Below are 22,014 nucleotides of genomic sequence, written 5' to 3'. Positions count from 1 at the left end.
CACATCAAGCTCTCGCTTGCCTGAAGCCTGCGGAGTAAGCACTGCAGCAGAAGTGGCAGGACCTGGCCCGGTGGCTGTTCAGATGCAGAGGATTGAATAAATAACTAGTGGTTAAACTAGCAATTAATCTGCCAGTTGAAATATCCAATAGATCCCGTTTTCCTCCTGGTTAATGCAAATGAGAGTTGATTGTAAACATCTCATGCCTAAATTATACCTTAGAGAATCCAAGTAACACAGTTAGCCTTGCCTGAATTATTTCAATGAAAACAAGGCAGACAAATGAGTGTAATTGTCCAACTGCTTTTACTCGCTAGCTTTTGTCTTGCTCGGAAACTCTTGCAGCTGGACGTTCAACGTAAGGTTTTGAATGTAAATGTATCTCTTGCCTCCAGATCTAGTACTATTAGCTAACCTGTTTTTCTTTCTCAGACAGAAAGGGGTGGTGGGGGGCGGTAAAAATGGGAAGAGCTGGTTTCTGGCCTGTATTTCAAAGGAACATTGCACTCCAGCTCCCAGACGATCATTAAGAAACTGGTGGCCAATGCTTTTGTTATTGTGCTGGGGCCTCACACTTAATCAGCTTCAGCTCTAATAGCTCTGATCCCATGCAAGGGATGGGGAAAGACAGCATGCAAAAAGGTATTGGTTTCCCTGTGCCACTTCACTTGTTGCATGAAACTTTGCATCTGTTTTACACTATGACCTCATCAGAACGGCTCCTGGATGGAGCTTTTTGTTCTGGAATCAGACAAAAAAGCCAATGCCTACTTCTTCCCCAAGGGGCCAGTCCTTCCCTCCTTCCACGTACGTTTGTCCCCTCCATAGGCACAGCCTGTGGAGGGAAGCAGCAACTAAAGAATGAACAGATTTAGGAAATACCAAGTAACTGAGGAAGCTGGTCCCAGCGCAGCGCTAGTTAGCATTATGCCTGTGTAGCACTCAGTAAAGGCGCTAGGCACGGACACTTATTTTCCACTAGCCACAGAATGGCCTTCAGCGTGAGGTACACTGTGCTCTGCTGCTGCAGTATCTGACTGTCCTCACCCAGAGGAACCCTGCGGTACCTTGCAGTCACCACACACGCACATACGCTGAATTTTGGCCTCCATGTTCATGCTGCCCACAGGTGGGCTCTGCCTGCTGAAACAGCAGGGCTGCACACAGCGCGGGAGCTGGGATACAAAAGCAGCAAATGCCTTTACAGTGGCTTCACCAGCTCAGCCTCACAGATGTTGTTTACCAGGACTGCAGTAAGGCTGCTGTGGGGAGCTGCCCATTGCAAGGCCAGATTAGTAATTTGTTGGGAATTGCCGAAGCGTTGGGCTGGCTGCTCAGGATCAGGAGGGGATGGTTTTCAATAGCACCTTCATCAGCCCTGCTGTTGGCAGGTGCCGACAGAGCCACAAACCAGCCAGACTGCAAGGCGGCCGCACAGATCCCTGCCTCTGCAAACACAGGAGCAAAATGGCACCATCTTGAGGGAGAGCGTTAGAAAAAGGCATTTGTATTATACCCTTGCACTCATTGCCCCTCTCGTAGGGTGTAGTCATCTTTGCAAGATGTCTAACAATGCAACTCCATTGAAGAAAACAAATAATTCTTTTAATTTCAGGACAGCTAACCGTGAGCTCGAAGCTAAAGATGCAATCATACAGCCTCCTGGTTTGAGAAAGGAAGAGAATAGGGCATTTCATTTTCCAGCAGCACGGTATATAACGCTTCCACTTCAGAAAACAAATCTATAACTCCTTATCTTTTCTTCACTGCAGATTCATTGACTAACAAATTCTTACCAGCTGTAACATTCATCTGCACACTTAAAAATCAACCTTGTAAAAGTCTACTTGTCCACAGTGAGTAATTCTTTCGATAAGCGAGTAATTTATCTCTGTGGAGGGGCTTACATTTGGTTTATGCTTTTGCTGCTTAGGTTAAAGCGCAGTGGGAGTCCACCTGTTTTGCATAATTGTGTACTTTAACTAAGTGTCAAGGGAACTCAGAGTTAGGAGTGGGTAATTTCATTTTTATTGTTATTAATGGCAACTGAATAAATAAATACAAAATAAAGAAAAATATCAAATTATGATCTGATTCTTGGATTTTTCTCAAGATTATTGCAGTAAAGGATGCTGGCTGGGCTGGGAAATTTCCATCCATAGCAGATTTTCAGGTGCTTCCTAAAATGTTTTCCGTTATGTATCCCTAGAGGTCCAGTATTTGTGTGATTATCGGAAGGAAGAGGTCTTGATTTTCCTTTCCTCCTTTGGTTTCCTTCATCTAATGACTCCTTAAGACTCCGCAACCCTCATTTTTCTTTACAGAATGCAAGAAACAGCATCCCTTGTTTTCACACTTCAGAGAAAAGACCAAAGAGACCTTTTGGCAAAATGTCAGATTGCGTGACTGATAACACCGACAATTGTTTCAGATGATGACTTGTGGCCATGTTAGACTCAAATGTGAAAACAAAACACATACATTTTATGTTGTCCACTTCACTCCATTTTATTAAATTAGGTCTAGTCATTAGCCGGTGGAGAGGGAGAAATGTTTCTATCAAGAAGTGGGGCGGGTGGTTGCATCTGACATCTCATCTCCTCTCCTCCCTCCCCCAACTTTCCAGCATTTTCCCTCCAGAGGTATTGGTGTGAAACCAGCTCACATGACAAATTAAAGTGATTCATAACCCAGCTGCAGTCTCTGTTGACAAGCCCCATTGCAAAGCAATCATGCAGATTTTATGCATCCAGAGCACTGTGGAAGAAGCTTGGTTAGGAGCGTACACTGTGCTTTCAGGAGAGGTCTGGTACAACTTGGCTGAAATTCATCTACAGTACAGCACGTGAAGGCCAAATGGCTGTCACTTGACAACAGTTAATAATGTAGCTTTAAAAGGGATATTTTCCCTTCTAAATTAAATTTCCAAGACATCACCATGCATCTTCAGCCTTATCTTTTTGTCTAGGGTTTTTTTTTTGGCACACAAACAAGGATTACACAGATAAGTCTGCAGTATGGTTCATTCTGGCGGTGGCTTATCAATCATGGTTAATTACCTTGGTGGATCCATAAACTAGACAAATCAGCAGCAATTCTCTTTTCACCACGATCAAGTTAGGAAAAGCTTAGCGACCATTTCAGATGCAGCTGCCTGTCCTCCACAGGCAGCGCAGTAACCGAAGCGCAGATCTCCCTCGTGCTCGGCGAGAACGCTTCAGCCCGCACATGGATGGGTGCATTATGTCCGCCTCTCCCCGCTTTCTGCCATGTTGCCTCCCTTCCTTTCTGAGGGCTGGACTTTGCTACAGACTTGTATTCGTTTACTTAGAAGCTTAAAGCACTTTTGACTGCAGGCCAAATGGACACGCAGTTACCCGTAGTGTCCAACCAGCTACGCTGGCCAATTTGTTATTTTCACAAGCACTGATGTGCACACCCTGCCAAGATCGCTCTGAACTTGGTGCCCCAAAGCAGGAGCCAAGCTGCACTCCCCTTCCCCCCTGTGCCCAGATGAGGGTACTGGAAGCCTTGTTCTCCAGATGGTCCCCAAATGAGGGCTGTACCACTTTTCAGGAGCATGGCTCTGATCCCAGGGAGCTGCAGGAGGGCCACCCCCTGTGTGTCAGCAGGCCTTCCTGTGCCACCTCACGGGGACCAGCAATGCCCTGGAAGCCCTGGGTCATGCAAACTGGGAGCACTTCCTCAGAGATGTTACCAGTTTCAGTTCCCCAGGATGGCAGAGACACAGATGGGCAGCACTGCTGTGGTTGTAGCGCTTGAAGACCCACCCAGCAAAATAAGGAGGTCCTGGCAGCTTCTCACGTATCTCCACATCATTGACCTGCCGTTCCCAGCAGCTCTGCGGGATGTATCCAACTCTTCCACAGCCTGCCCCTGGGCCCCACACAGCCTTGCTCTGCGCTCCTCAACAGGCCACACGTTTGCCCCTCTAGCTGGAGTTTCCCTTGATCTCTCCCAATGATGCATCTTGGGGCCCACAGATCCAACCGTTCAATTATGGCTCCATACGCACAGCCCGTGCCTCCAGCTGATCCCCGAGCAGCAGCACGACAGACCCAGATCTCACGGCAGCGGTCCCCTGCGTTAAACAAAGGCAAGCTTCGGGTGAAACTCCATGCATGGTTATAGCATCCACAGTGGTTTTGTCTGGGGGATGACTCCACCACGGTCTCTTTGTTACGGGCAATCAGAGCACCCGGGTGCCTGCTTTCGCTGTGCCAACAGTCAGAGGGCTGCCGGGAAAACTGCCCCTCAGGCATCTCCTGGGCCCCTATACAGACACACTGCCCCATCCCCTCCTGCGAGGTCTCTTACAGCAGAGATGGCATCTACCTCAGGCTGAGCTACACCCTCTTTTGCAAAGGCTGACTGAAGCGGCAGCGTTTCTGATCAGGAAATACTGCGTAAATAAGGTTAACATGCTCATGCTGCATCCAGAGACCCTGAGTGCACGGTGCTGGCTGTGCTAATGGATCCACTTAACTCGCTGTCCTGGAGGGCTGAGCACCATGAAAGGTGGAAGGATGCTGGTGGCGCAGAAAAAGCAAGTCTTTCTCCCCAGGCTGAGCACTGGGGAGCAGCGAGGGCAGCCCCAGCCCAGGGCAGAGCCCTTGCTGATGGGGCACAGCCCTGCAGGCTTGGCCATGGCAGGCAGAGGCAGGTGCTGGTGGCAGGGTCCTTCAACAGCACTGGGTCCCTCCGGGGGACCCCATCAGGAGCAGGACAAGGTTACAGCATGGCTCTGAAGCCCACCCAGAAGACAGGGCTAAAGGCACAACCAGAGAACGCTGTAACATGCCACCCGTGAGCCCCCCGGGAAGCGAGGTTGGGCTGCCTGAGGCTGTTGAGGACTGATGTTGCCCACACCAAATCTGTGCCAGGCTGACAGCGAGCTCAGACAAGCCCTTCCCTGTCCTGTCCAGTGAGTGCTGATGGAGCAAGAGGAGCCAAGAAGTTCTTGGGCAACACTGTGCCAGGTAACAGAGATCCCAGCCTCCCCACATGGTGACTGGCAGCTGCGGGAGGCGCACGATGGCCGGCGCTGGGCTCCAGGGGCTCCCCTGGCCATCGAGGGACACCTGCGGGGGGATTCAGACCTGGCCCAGACCTGCTAATTTAAGTTGTATGGAATTTAAGTTGCATGGGATGCCAGTGCTGCTCCTCAGAGCACAGGAGGGTCTAAGAATTGGGGAATATCTTGTCTGGACCTCGAAGGTCTGTGTCACACCAAGCAGATGGCGGCTGCCCTGCAAAAATCCCAAAGGAAGGGGTATTTGGAGGTATTTTCACCAGTGCCTCTGCTAAGGGAGAAAAGTGGCAGCAAAAACGCAGAGGAAGAAAATGAAGGATTTCAAAATAATGTCCTAAGCTGATTTCAGCTTTGGAGTAGATGAAGGGAACAGAGCTGGGATCCGCTCCCATCAGATGGAAGCAAATTGGACTATTTCCCGGACAGATTGGCCCCAGCTGGGAAAGACAGAAAGAAGGCAAGGAATGAAGATGGTTCAAGGAGGAGAACAGCAGCTCTGAGATACTGGGTGTTTTTAAGAAAGCCAGATTAGATATATTATAAAATCAACAGCATTAGACATGGCTGACACTATCGAAGGAGCCAAGAGAGAAAGCTTGTCAAAGCTGATAGTAAATCAAGGTGGAAAAGCAACCAGGTTTCGTGCTATTTTGCTTTTGAGTGTGACAAAACCTGCACCCTGCCCCTGCCCGTGGCTTGTGGGGCAAAGGGGATGCACCTGGGGGCTAGTGAGTGCTTCAAAACCTCTTCTGCCTCCCAAAGAGGCTTTAGGCAGTGGCTGGAGACCAGCGTGACTTTCTGGCGGAGCAGGGACCCTGCCTGTGGCCACACCAGGGAAACAGCAGGAGGCTCCGAGCCACAGAACTGGGGGGAGCCCATGTGCAGCCCTGAGGACTTGGACTCCGCGCCTGGCACGTTATGAGGCCCTTTGGCAGACCCAGAGGGCTCCTGGGTCCTGTCCTCAGACCTGCCACCCATGCCATCAGTGACCTCGGGGATGTCATCCCACGCCCCTGTGCTTGGCTGGAGGGGGACTGCTCTGCCAGGCTGCTTGGCAGGAGTCCCTGAATATTGTTTGATGCATCATTAGCCAGAGCTTCAAGCACATGTTAGAAGCTTCCTTGGTGGAAAGCTGCAGCCCTTCCCAGATCCTCCTTCTCTGAAAGCTCAGAGATGGACCACCTCTACTTTGTGACAACTACCTGCACAGTCTGAAACTGTCAGGGTTTCCAGGTGCTCCAGGCAAAATAAAAAAAATAATAAAAATAAATCAAACATCCTGGGCGCAAGCCCACAAGCTCAAAACCAACAATAAATGGAATGAAACATCAGCACTGCTTAGCGTTGGCTTGCTCCTCCTAAGAAGCCCATGGGTGGAAACAGGGTTTAGAGGAGCACAGGTACACCCCGAACTTCAGCCTGTGTGCTGATGACCCGGCAAGTTACCAAAACCGCTCATGCTGAAGGAAGCAGACCGAAGCAGGGCAGCAGCTGCTCCGCCGGGCTCCTGGACAGCAGCTCGCAGGGGGACCTCCTGCCACATTCTCCAGCGAGGAGTGGCAGTGGGAAAGGAAATGAGTCAGTGCTGAAACGTGCCAACAGAGAAGCAAAACCAGCACCAGTCAAAGCCATGGTCTGGCTTTGGGGTGCAGGGATGATCACGAGTGCTAGAAACGGGTAGCCCGGCAAGAAAAAACAGCTAGTCCCTGCTGTCTTCTGCCTCCACTCCCTGCCCAAAGCCCACACCCACGGGGTGAGACCCCCCAGCTGGGGCCCAGCACCAGACCTCCAGCCTTTGGGAGCAAACCCGGGTCCAGCGGGAGCCCCAGTGCTGCTGCCCAGGGCATGGGGGGGTGAGCCCTGTAGCTGCCTGGCCAGCGGCCATCGGGACTTTCCTGGGTCTCTGTCTGCACCTTGAGCCTGCCCATGGCCCCCCTGGTGTCATCGGGGAGGGACTCAGGGGCACCAGTGCTGGCTCCAGGGCCCTCAGTGGAGCACCCTGGGCCAACCTCCTCCCACCCCATCCCTGGCCTTGACAGGGGGAGATGCCTCAGCAAGGGGAAACCTCAGCATGAAATGATCTGGTCTGGGTCCTTCATGGTCCCAGCTGGCCTTGGCTGTCCCTGAACCTGTGACTACTCTGGGTGCCTTCATCTCAGAACAGGGCAGCAGCCTCCCACCAGCTGAGCCTCACCATCACCCCAACAATATCCACGAGGACAGCAGGTATCCATCCCATGCACACACTCAAAGCGAAGTCATAAAAATAGAAGGCAGCAGAGTGGGTGCCAGCTCTGCCAGGTGCCACAGCTGTAATAAAACCAGTGTGGGGCTGGAGGGCACAGGCTTCACCCTCCTGCAGTGCCCCAGGATGCTGGCTGGTGTGGCATGCAAGGGGTCCCGCAGCACCACTGCGCCAGGCTCAGGTCCCCCTTGCACACAAGGCTGCTGCAGCCACCCCAGGACAGGTCCCTGGGGCACTGGCACCTGTTGCCTCACCACCTGCTGCGGCCCCTGTGCCGGCAGTGCAGGAATCCAGAAGCAGAGGAAGCAAATCGAGCATAATTAAATAAAAGCCCCTTTCATAACCCAGATAGTAGCAATCTATCTACTCCGCTGCCATTATCACTCCGGCTCACTGCTACGTCCATGCTTATAACATGTTTAGGTTAGCCTAGAGAGAGCTATTATCTCGACCTACAAACTGTGCCTTGCTCATGTTTCTGTATCAGATGGGGAGACTGGGCAAGTCCATCTTTGCCTCTCCTCTTCATACACTTCATGCTTATCAGCCAGCACAGTGGAGAGGAAAAGCAGACACTCCCCTGTGTATCAGCATTCCACAGCAGTTGGCTCCAGGCCTCCCCGTGAATGCCCGCAGCAGGAACAGCTTCAGCCACTGCAGCACGCTGAGAACCAGCTGTGCCAGCGGCAAGACCTGTCACAAGCCACCACCCCCAGCACCAATGAGTCTCAGCCCCAGGATTAAGCCTCTGTTCACAGGCTTTCCAGGCAACACGCTGTGGGGCTGGGCTGTCCTCATGGAGCCCCACAGAAGGGCCACAGTCATTTATGGAGTCAGACAGGACATTCCGGCTCACTCACTTTTTGAGCCAGTGAATGCCTGTGTGGGGGTCCACGAGCAGCTCCTGCAACCACCCATGTGCCAGAGCCAAAAAAAAAAGGGTGTCTGGGACAGTGGAGCTCCAGATTTCCTTTAGCTGATGGGGAGAATGGGAAGGATTTTTAGCAGCCCAGTTAAAAGACATTTCCCAGTTGGCACCCTGAGTTTACCAGCTCTCAGCTGTGCCCCCTGTTCCCACAGCACAGGCACACCGCACCCTCCTCAGTGCCAGCTGCATCCGTGCCCTGCCCCGATAATTAACCGCACTGTTAGCACTTCGCCAAAGGTGCCAGCTGTAAGCAGTGTCTGGGAGGGGGACATGGCAGAAACATGACGGGCATTTTGCTAACAGAAGAGAGCGTCTCCAGGCTGAACCTCTGCAGGCTTATCTGGCCCGAGGGGAAGCGGGCAGCTTGTCCCTGCCATCACTGTCATGTGCCTGCACGCCCCGTGGGCCACCCCCGTGCTGGGCTGGCACAGCTGCCACATCCAGCCCCTCCGCTCTTCAGCGCCGCCGCTGCCGAGGGCCCCCCTTCCCTGGCCAGCGTCAGGAAACGGAGAATTTATCAATGCGGCCGTTGTTCCTGCGCTCCCTCTGTCCTGTCCCCAGAGAACCTCCGTATCTCATACGATTTGTTCCCCTCCTTTTTCTGTTAGGAGCCTGCCCTGCACCAGACAAAAGGCACTTTTGTGCGGGATCTCTGCCGCAGGATGCACAGCTCCACCAGATAAGGGCCGAGGCCGGACCTCGGGGAGCTCAGTCAGCGCGGCTCCCCTCGGCTGCCGGGGCAAGTCAGCCAACAGGTCAACCCGTCGCCCTGGAGCCGGCAGAGACGCCGACCGCGCGAGCCTGAGCTACCGGCAAAGGCGCCGCGAGCCCCCCGGGAGGCGGCGGCAGGGGGACACCCCGCGCAGCCCCACCAAGGGTTCGTGGGCTCCAGCCCCGCTGCGAGGGGAGATCAGACAAATGACCAAATCCCACTGTAATTACAGACACAGCCCCGCTTGCCGCAGCCGCCGCGGAGCACGCAGCCTCGCAGGACAGCCGCTTTGTGAGCCATCGGCGTGCGCCACCAGCAACCGTGCCCTGCAGCCGCACCCCCGGGGCGGTGGCAGCAACGCGCTGCTGCCCCAGGGCCCCCGGCCGCACCTCCCAGGGCCGCAGCGGGAGCGCGGCGCCCGAGCGGGGGGAGGCTGCCCCTCTCCCGGGCCAGCGCGGGGGCGGGCTGCAGCGGCGGCGCCCCGCGGGGCAGGGTCCCTGCGCACCGGGCTGTGGCGGGGGGCGCTGGCGCGGCCCGGCGCTGGGAGCCGTTCCCGTGGCTGCGCGGCCAGGGGGCCCTGCCTGGCCCCGTGTTTCCCAGCGCTGCTCGGGGCGGGAGCGGCAGGGACCAGCGAAGACGGCGGCGCTGGGGCCGGGGTTTGCCCGCTGGGGCTCCCGCGGTGCCGGGACAGCGGCCCGGGGCACCCCACCCTCCAGCGGCCCTCGGCACGACACGGCCAGCCGCCAGGCGGAGCAGGACCCCACCGGGGGGCTTCGCCCTCAGCCCGGCCGGCCCCTGCGCGGCCCGCCGTGCGGGCCCGGGGCTGCGGTGCGGCCGCGAGGGCGGGCGGCGGGACCCTCGGGCTGGCGGCCCAGGGGCTGCTGCTGCCGCCAGGTGCCGCCAGAGACCGCGGGCGGGGCGAGTGCGCAGCGCCGGGTACCACCGCCAGGGGGCGGCAGGCGCCTGCGGGGGGGCGCGCCCAGGGCCGGGTGTGGGCGGGTGTCGGCGCCCTTAGGCCGCTGCGTCCGGCTGGGACGGGAGCGGTGCGGGCCGCCCCCCGCGGTGCCCGGGGCCGCCTCGCTCGGCTCCGCGTGTCCTGGCCACGGCACCGGGGGGCGCGGGGGGGGCGGCGGGAACGTCCGCCGGGAGGGGACGCGGGAGGCAGCACGGAGCTGGCCCGACACGAGGCGGAGCCCCGCCAGGGGCCGGTTTCGTAAGGAAGGCAGGCACGCCGAGCCCGCACCGCCGCGGGGCCGGGGGGAGGCTGCCGCCCCGAGGGCGTTTTCCAGGGGGGCGACCAGAGGAACGTGCCCTACTGCTCCCGCCCTCCCCGCGCCCCTCTCAGAGTCCCCCCCCGAGACGCTCGCTCCCGGGACGCCGCACTCGGCTCCCAGGGGTGCCGAGACAGGACGAGACAGCGGCTTCCCCCCTCAGCCCGCTCACCTCGCCAGCGCCGTCCCCTCCGGCGACACTTTCGGCAAGGCCGGGGCAAACGGGAGCCACCTCGGCCAGGCCCGGCAGGACTCGCGGCTGACGCAGGGGCGGCAGCAGCACCCGGAGCGCGGGGCCGCGGGCGCTTCCCGCACACCGCAGCTGGTGTGAGGCGCGAAAGCTCCCACGGAGCCGGTGTCAGGCACGTCCTCTGCGGTGTCACGACAGAGATCTGATGACTGCACCTCTGCAGGACTTCAGTGGTGGAGGAAGCTCTGAACTCCAGACGGCTTGATTGCAAGCGAGCATCACCTGTGCACTGGCGGGGCTACAGCACACCTGTGCCAGAGAGGGAGCCTGAAAACACACCGCAGCTTCCCATCCCGCTCTTGCTTTTCTCCTCCGTGTTCCCAGTTTTGCCCCTTTGGACCAGGGCTGTCTTACCCAAAGTCCAGAGGGGATCGGGCTAGGGAATTAATTGTTCGGCAGAGCTGGTTTGCCCAGGGATGTACCATTTCACGCTAACTCAGGCAGCAGAAAACCTGCTTCACATTTCTGCTGAACTCCAGTCAGCAAGGGAGGCTCCACTGAGGCCAACAAGCCACTAACCGAAACTCTCTTTTAAAGCAGAAAGTGTGGATTTGGTGGTGGTTAAGGAACAGTTTGAAGACAGATGCCTGTGGCAGGGAGCTGTCTGTTTGGCCAAATTCCTACTACCAAAACGCATCAGTGCATTGTGACTTGACCTGGGAGAATGACTGCTTTAGCAAGAAAGATCAGCCAATTCTTTGTCTCCACTGTGGCAACCCAGCATAGCCATACCCTTGCCACATCCCTGTTTGTCTCCCAGGACCTGGGTGGAGCTATCCAACCGCTTCCCACAGACTAACCGAAAAACTGAGTAACGATTCCTCCAAATTATGGGATTAAAACTGTTGATGTGGGAGTAGGCCATTGCTTTCACCCTTGGTCATTATGCCCCCCTGTCAATCCTGAGCCACGTTCAACAACCACACCAAGTTCACCCAGTGCTCATCAGGTGACCACCCTGAAAGAACACAGAAACTTTCACAACTAGCATCCACATCCTATCTTGAGCCAGATGGCTCTAGCAAAAGCAGCCCCGTGCAGGCACTTAATCCATAATCTATTGGAATTTGCATTCTGCTTGTGGGGAGACTATGGGGAGAAAATCGCTTTTGCTTTTTCATCTTTTGCTGGTTTTACAGCACTTGCACCTCTTCATGAGAACAGAGATGACGACTTGCTCCCCTTTCCCTTAAAAAAGTTGTCACCATTCCCTTCTCAGTTCTGTGTTCTCGTGGCCACATGACCAAAACCCGAGAGGAATGAGTATTTTTTCCACGTTGGTGAGGAATCTGCTCAGTTTCAGCTTGTACAAATACTAAACAACTCAGAAATTCTTCTATGAAACATGGCAGACAAAATACTTATGTTTAGAGTGGTGGCCCAACCAACATCATATAGACTCTCACCTTTCATCAGAGGGAGTGGGCTTTTGGTGTGTGAATGCTGTCCTGCCAGCTGAACTCTTCCTCATCAAAGTGCAGCTGGGACCTGGAGCTGCTCCATTACAAGATTCAGGTGAGAAATACAGGTGAGGCTAGCACCATATCTTGCTTTGCACGTGCAGCTGAGCACAGAGCTGATCCATCCCAGTCAGGAAAAAAGAAGCAAGAGCCAGCCCTGACCCCTTCTCAGCTGGGGCAGTCTAGGTTACAGACCCGCTGAGGTAGAAAATACAGGACCAACTCCCAGTTCTCCAACTACAGGCACCTTTTGGGCACGTCATCTCATCCAACTGTACCCACCTCCAAATTGAGGACTGCAGGTAGGGAAGGTAGAGAAATGCCGTGATGTGCAAGCCACACAAACAGGTTGGACACCTGCAGGGATGGCCGTGACCCTGCAAAAGAAGCTGTCCCAGGCTCCAGGTGGACTGGAAGGAAACAGATTAAGAGTGCGGCGCTGCTGTTTCTCCTCCTCTGCCCACAGAGACCAAACACTGCCAGCCAATTAATTCTTGCCATGTGCAGGTGGTGCATGGCTGATTATAGGATGAAGTTTGGTGACTGCATCTACAGACAACTTGCTCAAATTTTAAGCTATTAGGGCTCAGCACAACACACCCCTTTTTTAATTCCCAACCATCCCTCCACGCCCTCCCCTCCCCCCTGGAAACACCAAAATTAGGCCAGTGTTAATAGCTGAGGTCTTTATTTAAAGTTTTTTATATACAGTAAAAGTGTCACAGAAGAATCTGTGACAATCAGACAAGACAAATGTAAATCTCTCTCAACAATTAGCAGCTTAAGATCTATAAACTACAGTGTTACGTTCACAAGTGTCATTTCTGTACTTTTCAACCCTTGCAAGTGAGTTTTTCTGGTTTTTTTTTTTTTTTACACTTTTAAAACACACTTACAGCTAAGTCAATTGCCTACTACTATACCACCTGGCATACACAACACAGACACACAGGGTTTTTAACTCTTTAGCTACATTCAGAATTCACTTAAAAACTGGCCAACTACCCGATCTTGAACCCCTTTGTAGCTTGGCTTCTTTTGTTATAATGCTGCTTTTTTAATTAAAAAAATGCATATTTTCAAAGCTGCAAGACAGTGCTTTTCTGTCCCAGTGCAACATGTACAGAAGTCAACATTTAATCTGATCAGACCTAAGAACTCATGGGATTGGAATAAACCAATGAAATAACTGCTGTGAGCATGCTGAGTATCATTAAACTAAACTAAGGAGACTGAGAGAAAAGAGAACTTTATAAAATTCAAAACGGTAAATTTTTTTGCATCAAGATTTTCTTTCTCCTTTACACTGAAGGAAGTGGGGAAAAACAGATGAACTTCATTTGAACCATAGAATTTCAAGGAAAAGCTGCTGCTTTTTGAACAGTCCATTATATTCTTCCTTTTTTATATGCCAAGTTGATATGTCTAAACATATCTAAGCAATTTCAGAATCATTTCAACTCTGAATATGAAATGTTTTGGGAAACATTCTGCAACTCAGAGATGGTCACTAAAAAGTTAACATCCATAAGGAAGGCTAATAAAAGGTACTCACACACACACTCACATCCATGGCAGAAACTGTCTTCTACATGTCATCCAGAAACACTTCATCAAGAAAAGCAAACACAACCACTTACAAGGAAAGGGAGCTTTAAAGCTAGAATCACATTTCCAACAATATAATCATTGTTAAGCTATCGGAAATCATCACAGACCTTCAAATTGAAGAGGGAGGAAAACCCCAAAACGTTCTGCTAATGCAAAAGGCAAAACACATGGCAGTTGTGTTAGGATATGAAAAGTGGATGCAGCATCATATATGGCATTACTGCAGACAGCTTTCTGGAATGGAAGAAACTGTCGAGAGAGAAAAGAGACAGACAGACAGACAGACATTGTCCAGAACCATATGTACATGGCCTTCAAAAAACAGTTTTGAGGTGACAAGTTTCTATTAAGCCTGCGCCTTCTGGCAAATTAGCAAATGGTATTTACTGAAGATGACACAGAGCTGAGACACCAGATGAAATAAGGATACAAAGAGGAGTGACAAACACATCTGTCAAATACTACAGGCAAATGGCACTGAGCATCCTGATCCATTGGATTTCAACTCCTTCCTAATCTGACCACTTAAAAACCTACCATAAGCAATTCTAGTGTGATCAAAACTAAGAAGAAGAAATGCAAAGGCCGGGTTTCAGAAGTAAAGGCAACAAAGCTTTTCAATCATGTGCCAAATCAGTTCTTACTGCTTTTCACACTTTTGTTTCTGACAAAAACTACGCAATGCAAAGACAATAGTTACCCATGTAATTTGAATCAGCCAGAGGAGGGTGGTAAATACACAGTAGTTTCTGTGGTCTAGGGAGGGAATGTTTATGCAATCTTTGCTCTGTCTACAACTCCATAGAAAGCATGATTATTTTTGGCTTGAGTCAGTTGCACTCGGCAATTTGCATTTTAAGTAGGACAGGAGCAGATTAGTGCACATGGTGACAGAGAGAGGTGTGCTGGGATCCCTGGGAGGGGGGTACCTGAGTTTCTTGTGACTACGGAAAAAATAGACGTAATCTTTGAAGGAAGAAGGATGGTTGGATGGCAGAGGACTTGCCTCTGCTGGCAACCAGAAGACCCTCAAGGCTGTTAACCTAGTTTGAGGGAATTTCTCAGAACCCAGAATTTGCATCACAGCATTAAGTCCTAGGCTTCTGTATATATACATGATGGACATGTTCCATTTATGTATGATTTCAGCTGGTTTAGGTCACTTGGAAAACATTTGATTCCTAAAGGGAACTTAAGCCTAGGAGGAAAGAAATTGGTAAGATCTAACTAAACATCATAAATGGTCTTGAAAGAGAATCCTGGAGTCTTTTGATTTCACAAAGACAAAATTATCATTCTATGATGAACGTTGAGTCTTGGCTTTTTTATGGTGAAAGAGACACCAGTTTAAAAAAACACAAACAGCATAGAGTGAATGCAGATTCCTTGGGCATGAAGCCTGCCTGCCAGTACCAAGAGGTCACCAGCAATAGCCTGTTGCTAGGACTCAAGAGCTACACTTGAAGCTGACATTTCCTTCAGAGCTTCAAAAAAGGTATCTAACACCAATTACTTGTCCCCATGGCTGAAGAAGAGGATGCTCTCTATGGTACACCACATGGATACAGTGTACAAAGAAGACCTCAACATAGACACACAAATGATCTTACCAGAGCCTGACAGGAGGAAAACTTTGGTTTCACTTTTCCAGGGGTTTGTTAAAAAATTAAATCGAGATATTTCAGAGACAACCATTCTTTTAAGTAGACCATTGATTCAGTATTTCTTTCCTTAAAAGAACTTGTCTTTTCCCTAGGAAGGGATGAACAGGAATTCCTTATTCTTATCCTGAGACCAGGAATGAGAGATGACGTGCAAATGAGAAATAAAAACACACTCTCCTTCACACCTGGAAAATGAAAAAAAAAAAGCCCTGCATGACAAAAATGTGTGGAGAAGATAGATGTTTTTCATGATGCTGCATCTGTATGCTCAGGAGGACCGATAAATGGCATATGAACGGCACTGCGTTCCAGACAGGCTGGCACTAGAAACTGCTCTCTGCCCTCCTCAAAACTGTTTCAGGACAAGATGGCTCACAATTATTCACGCATTTCTTCATTTAAAAACATCACTTCTTTATTTAAAAGGAAAAAAAAAAAAAAAAAAAAAGACCCTCCCAACCCCTTCCAAAAAAACCCCCCAATAATAATAATAATAATAATTATAATAAAAAATCCTATTAGAAACAATAAGGAAGCACTGAGAGTTTGAGTATTACACTCTTCAAGTATGCTGTTTGGATTTTTTTTAAATCTGTGAATATACATATATAAAAAAAACCTCAAAAGTGCGACCAAGGGCTTCTGCTTAAAGATAAGTATTTCAAGGACTACTTCAAAATACTGTAGCACGACTGTGCAGTTACTGTGTATGGCATGAGGCTTCCACTTCATATGCTTAGCAAAGTTAGCCAGCCTTATAGGAAGTTATTGTAAGTCAGGTTAGCACAAACGGCAAACCCAGATGCTGAGCTGGGAAAGAGATCCACACGTTGTTTTTCTCTTGGTAAGGAAAGAAACCACTCTGAACACATACATTTGGACATGGAATGTGAGCAGACTTCACAGTAAAAGTTTAGTGTTACAGGTTTGCTGTGGTACCATCATTCAAGGCTGTGCACTAGATTTAGCTTTGCTCATCTTAAGCTAACCATGTTCTCTTCTTCCTGACAGGTTTAGTACAGTAGGTTCAAGCCACAATTTAAATTGCCCATTGGTATGCTCCAAATTCCTGTGTTTTATTTATTTCTTTTGTACACTTTAAAGAATCTTAAGATTTGCATCCAAAGAGAACCATGCTACATAAAAATTATCCAGGATTCTCGCCAAAAAGAGTTCTTGAATAAAATCTAAAAAATACTATTGCAATGTATCTCGCAGAGAAAAAACGTTATTCTAAATGTAAACAAATTCACTCGGACACTTCAAAACTTCAGCGGAGTTGTTGCTGACTAATCTTTGCCACCAAGAGTGCCGGGAGGAGGGCAACACGGCTCATTCCTGCCGCCATCATCTGGGGGGAGAGAAGAACCGTTCCAAGTAGCCGGTGATGGCGTCCCAGTGTTTCCACAAAAAGGCAATGAAAACCACTATAAATAAAGTGCTGAACGTCCTATTGCGAGTCTTCATGAGGGGCACGACGCAGTTGGCCACAGTGGAAACGAAGACGAGGAGGACAGCCATGACAGCCAGGAGGATGTTGATGAACTTCCCCAGCAGGTTCCTGGCCGTGGCATTCTCCAGCCCCTCCAGCTGCACCACTTGCTGCTGCTGCTGCTGCAGCTCCATCTTGGAGATGCGGGTCTGGCACGCTTCCAGTGCCTCCTGTCAGCAAGAACACACTGCTGGGTTGCAAGCCCCCACAAGTCCGCCCCAGCGGCAGACAGCCCCCAGCTGTTACCCTACCAACCAGGCCAGACCAGGGCCACCTTCCTCCTGCCTTACGCACCTCCTGTGGGATGTGAGTCACTGTGCTGATCTCATATCCTGCAGCAGAGCAGAGGAAGCTGTGTCGTGTCATGTGAAGGAGGGTGAGGAGCCCCTGGTTAACTGGGTACTGCAGTTTGTAATGCACCACATCATCCCATTTACACCAGAGAGGCTCAACAGACAGGTGACAGGCTGGGCACAAGTCAGGCTTTGCTAAAACACACACTTCAGCTGCCACTCTGCACTGTCAGCTGCCTGTCCCTGCATACGGTGCAATGGTCACCTGAGACGTTTCCATCCTTCCTGCCTTGCTGTCAGGCCCAGAGGGAGGAGGATGCTGGCAGCCCTCAGCAGTCAGATAGCCTTTGTACAGAAAGGGGGGGGGGGGGGGGGGGGGGATATGGACCCAGTGAGCTCTCGAGGTTTGGTTCCAAGAGATCACTGAGGGGACAGAGGTGCTGTGTCTAGCCAGCACTCCTCCTCCCCTTCCTCTTCTGGGATGTGCATTCCCAGAGCCTCCTGTTTCCATCACTTTCCTTGCATTGGCTTGCACTTACTCAACCCCTCTCTGAGCCCATTCGATTCTCTAGTCAACCTGGCAGAAAACAGAGTCAACAAAAATAACTAAGCAAAAAGGCTCAGCCACTTTCTGCTTGCTCAGTGAACTAAACGAGCTCAGGGAAAGGTCAGAGGATTACCAAAGCAGGGACTGCACAGCTGGTGTCACAGGAGGAAGGTCTCCTCCAGACTGCAGCAAGCTGTGGCACTGGCACAAGTCCAGGTGACACTGCAAGGGCTGGAGGAGGGAGATGTCTAGACGGGTAAGAAGCATGAGATTTATGAAACTGCCTCTTAGGAAGAGGCAAAGCAAATGTAGGTGGAATAAGACTATCCTGTACAAAACATCATCTCCAAAGCACTGCTGACTTGGGATTGTTTACAGACCTCTTCTCCATGCTGAACCTCAAGTGACCAACCCAACCTGTAGTAAAAACTGGTGACAGGCAGTGGGTGGGCTAGAGAGAAGGAAGAGGTTTTAAGGCAATTAATGCAATGAGACATTTCTGCTCTTGGAGATACAAAGTCACACTGTTTCCATTAATCCTCCCTCAAGAGTTGCTTTTCTCAGACATGAAGGCCAACTTCGGGTAACACCTAGAAGTCTGCAGTAAGCCCCAGTCAGTCTGTCTCAGGCGGATGGCTGAAAAAGGAACCAGGATTCTCCTCCTCTGCAACATCAGCCCATGCTCTTAACTAATTTTTCATGCAAAAAACCTCAACACTTACCTTCCCCCCAGCAATGCTGAGGAACAATCTGTCCCAATTTGCAAGTTTACACTAAGCGCGCTGAATCATAAAATGAAGACTAAAAAACCCTATTGAAATCCCCACTTCAGTTTAAGTTTTCAACATTACTTCTTCCTGCCATGTTAAATTAAAGAGGAGAACAAAAGCTTGGATATTGTAACGTTCCCCCAAGGGAAAGCCTCCTGTTTACTCTGTTGGAGGCCACAGCACCACTGTCCACAGGTACTGATTTATTTTAACCTTAACTTGAAGGTCACTGCGACCTGCTACATTTCTGTCATTGCATCATGTGTGTGGAGGTCAATGAAACACAACAGCTTCTCTTCAGTTACAGTCCCTGAAAGCACAGGGCCAAACTGCTCAGCCCCCTCTACCAGCAAGCAACCTGGCAGGACACTGACTCAATGGGACTTGCTGCTGGATCTACAAGTGTGCCAAAAACACAGCCTGCTCTGTCTCCAGACGAAATCACCTGGCTGAGGCACCTCTAGGGGGAGGAAAGAGAGAGAACTTTGACCTACAATTCTCTGCTCAATGCTATAAAAATCTCATGTCAGCGATCAGAACGGAGATGCCTGCTAAAACTAGCACAGCAACTATTTAAAACGAACAGTAGACCTGTTTCTGAATAGGCCTTTCTTTATAAGGTTTAGCGGCTGCTCAGATAATTTTCCAGGTCTCTTGCTCTGTGGAAAGCCCTCCAACTCCGTAATCTGTTTCCATAGCTTTGGTCTTTTACATACTGAAAGAAATGTCTCTTTTAAAAATACCTCCTTATTTGGGCAAAACCAACAAAGAACTGTTTCCTGACTCGGTGCAGTGAATACACAAAGCCATTTTTCCTTAGACATACGTGACCATTGCTGTAAAAGCAGTGACACAGAAACACACTCTAGGGTCCATTTACTGGGAACACTACTGTAAAAAAAGTGTTCAGGTCATGACCTGTTAGTTTCTAGTACCCTACAAAAAGTGGAAACAGCTTCCACTTCGCTACAACTTATTTAAAACCTCTGCTCCAGACCAAGTGGCATGCTCCTTCTGCAGATGAACTTGCCCGTTGGTGCATGGGCACAGCCCTTCCTTACAGAAAAAGTGACCTGGAGCAGTACCCATGTGTCAGAAATGGAATAAAGGCCCTTCCAGAACTCGTCAGCATGCAGTTTAACAATAAAGCTACAAGGATTAAAACCAAACATTGAATCACCAAAGTACTTCAAAAGCAGATAAGTTACAGTAAGAGCAGGCAGAAAAAACAGGACTTGAGTCCCCTTGTTGCTGTCACCCACCTGGATGTCCCGGGCTCGTTCGTAAGACTGGTATGCTATTTTCTCCTCCATGCTGGCCAACTCCTGTTTTAAATTGAGAATCTCGTTCTGGTGGAGCTCAGTCAAGTCGTTTAGCTGCTCTTCGAGTCTTTCACATCTAGAAATTACACACATCGCACAGTAGCTTTAATAAGAAGAGGATGGTGAAGTTATACAACTAACAATCAAGCAACGAACATCATAGACTTTTCACTAAAAACTAGCGTGGCTACCTCAGACATTACAAAAGCATGTATTGCCATGTGAGGCCCTCTTGCTGGGAATTAAGGAAATCCTTTCTACCAGGTAAGGTAACATTAATCCCGTTTCTGTCCTGGGGAAAAACACACAGGATACTTAAATCACAACTGCCAAGTGATGCAAGAAATCAAGGATTAAAACAGAGTTAAGTTATTCCCCAAACTTTTGTGTAAACCAAACCATTCCCTTCTAATACCATAAGCTCAAGCATTCTCATCTGCACTCTGAACAGTATCAGACATAAAAATGGCACAGAAATGAAGTGTGAAGGATGCCTCCGAGAACATGACAGTCCTGTCTGATCTCCATCTACATGTGAGGTCACACAGATATCTTTGACTTAATTTTTCTTTATCTCCCAAGAATGAGGCAACTTAATTAGCAAAGACCATCATATTGTTTGTAAGTAGGGCACATGAATCGTTAACCTGCAGGCTTATTTTTCAGTTTGCTACTGGTGAATGGACTGGGAGCAGTCCTGAGGAACAGGGGCTGCCCAAAAAACTTGAGTTATGACAATTCTGAGTTTTGTTTCTCAATGATAGTTCCATATTGTTACTTCAGCACTTTCAAAATACATTAGGGCTACCTTCCATTTGTATGTAGCATTTAATTTTTGGAATTTCAAGTCCAAATTTACAAGCAACTCATGCTTCAATACCTTTTTAAAATCAGGCAAGTATTTTTATTACTTCCAAAAGGTAAACAAACACAGAGAGCTAGGCCCAAGGGCTGGGAGCAGCAAGTTGGGCACCATCCACACCATCCTCTTCCACCACGCTTCCCGCAAGTTTCTCACTCTTGGTTCATTATGAGCGATCACTCTGATGGTACTAAAGCATGGGTAGAGCTATTGTGTCCATTTTTTACTCTGATTTCCACTGCCTACTCACTATAACAGCATGGAAAAAGCTTACCATACAGCTCTTATCATCCAACCCTTGATAGTAATAACTGAGAAATTTCTAAAGAATTCAACACTGTGATAATTCCTTGATTTAATTTCAGTTTCCCTCTTACTCCATGTGAATTTAGTTCATACACATGTGTAAAATGAGTAAAAAAATATTTATCTAGAACAAAGAATTTAATTACAAGTTCCAAAAACAAGACAAAAATCCTGCTTCTGGGTTTTGGTTCCCTGCCTGCCTGCCCCCGATTTCTGGGTGCTTCACAAGCTAAATACTCTGAATCTGTAGGCAAAAGTTAGCCTTTAATAACAGTCTTGGTGTTTTGGTTTTAATTGAAAAACCTGAAGAGAACTTTCATTTACATTCCCAATGCAATATTGCTCTAAACTAAGGAGTCAGACATAGCATGACAATTTCCAGCAACAAAACACATGTGGTCAACCAGCAGTGAGACTAAGACAACCACCAGCTGACACAGCTCAGCCAGAAAGGTGCCATAATAGCTGTGCAACTGAGGCAGGACACACAAGAGAACTGGTTTCCCAAGAACGACAAGCTGCAAGCACAGGAACAGCCGTGTGAAGACTGGCTAATGAAGAACAAGCCCAGGTAATTAATATTGCAATTCATTCCCAAGCAACTTAAAAAAACCCCACATTACCAACAACCAAGACATCACAACTAAACCTGCTCCAAGTCTCAAAGGCTGCATCTGTTACTTGAAATACATTATGTTTGTTAATATATTACAAAATTCTCCAGTGGGTTTATTACACAAAAAAGGGACTTCAGCATTTCTGAATAGATCACAATTATGTCTTTTAACCTCCTCCCACATAAATGCCCTTCACAAAACGACTATTGCCAGGCAGCTTAAATCCTGTTCTCTAACAAGAAACAACTGTATTCTAATAACTTCAAAACTATCTCAGTCTAGAGCAAACATAAGGAAACCCTGAAAATCCGTATATTTGAAGAGTTCAAGCATACTAAGGGTTGGCTCCAACCCTCCCTGCTTCATATGCAGGATTACCGGCTTGCTCCCAAACCACACTTCATTCCCCTGCTTTCCCCAGAACTTCTGCAGTTTGCACCTGTAGTGATTTGACCCTGGCTGGATGCCAGGTGCCCACCAAAACCACTCTATCTCTCCGCTCCTCAACTGGACAGGGGAGAGAAAATATAACAAAAGGCTCGTGGGTCAAAATAAGGACAAGGATATCACTCGGCAGTTACCATCACAGGCAAAATTGACTCCACTTGGGG

At 49.7% G+C, this 22,014-nt stretch overlaps 1 protein-coding gene across 10 annotated transcripts in view; it reads right to left on the bottom strand.

Moving 5' to 3' along the window:
* The window catches only part of TMCC1 (transmembrane and coiled-coil domain family 1), a 134,389-nt gene that overhangs the window by 1,476 nt on the left and 110,899 nt on the right, over positions 1-22,014 (bottom strand). For 9 of the 10 annotated variants that reach the window (XM_055804097.1, XM_055804101.1, XM_027790582.2 and 6 more), the window contains 2 exons: positions 19,559-19,694; positions 12,591-16,856 (listed from right to left, as the gene is read on the bottom strand). In XM_055804097.1, the coding sequence (XP_055660072.1) occupies positions 16,542-16,856; positions 19,559-19,694 (451 nt within the window). In that variant the 3' untranslated portion in view covers positions 12,591-16,541. Of the gene's footprint in view, positions 1-12,590; positions 16,857-19,558; positions 19,695-22,014 lie in introns of those variants that run through there. The other variant, XM_055804096.1, reaches the window with a different exon arrangement.

This window comes from Falco peregrinus, chromosome 5 (assembly GCF_023634155.1).
Source record: "Falco peregrinus isolate bFalPer1 chromosome 5, bFalPer1.pri, whole genome shotgun sequence".
NCBI classification, from domain to species: Eukaryota; Metazoa; Chordata; class Aves; order Falconiformes; family Falconidae; genus Falco; species Falco peregrinus.
Note: the sequence above shows the minus strand (reverse complement) of the source record. Positions and strands in the feature narration are given on the sequence as shown.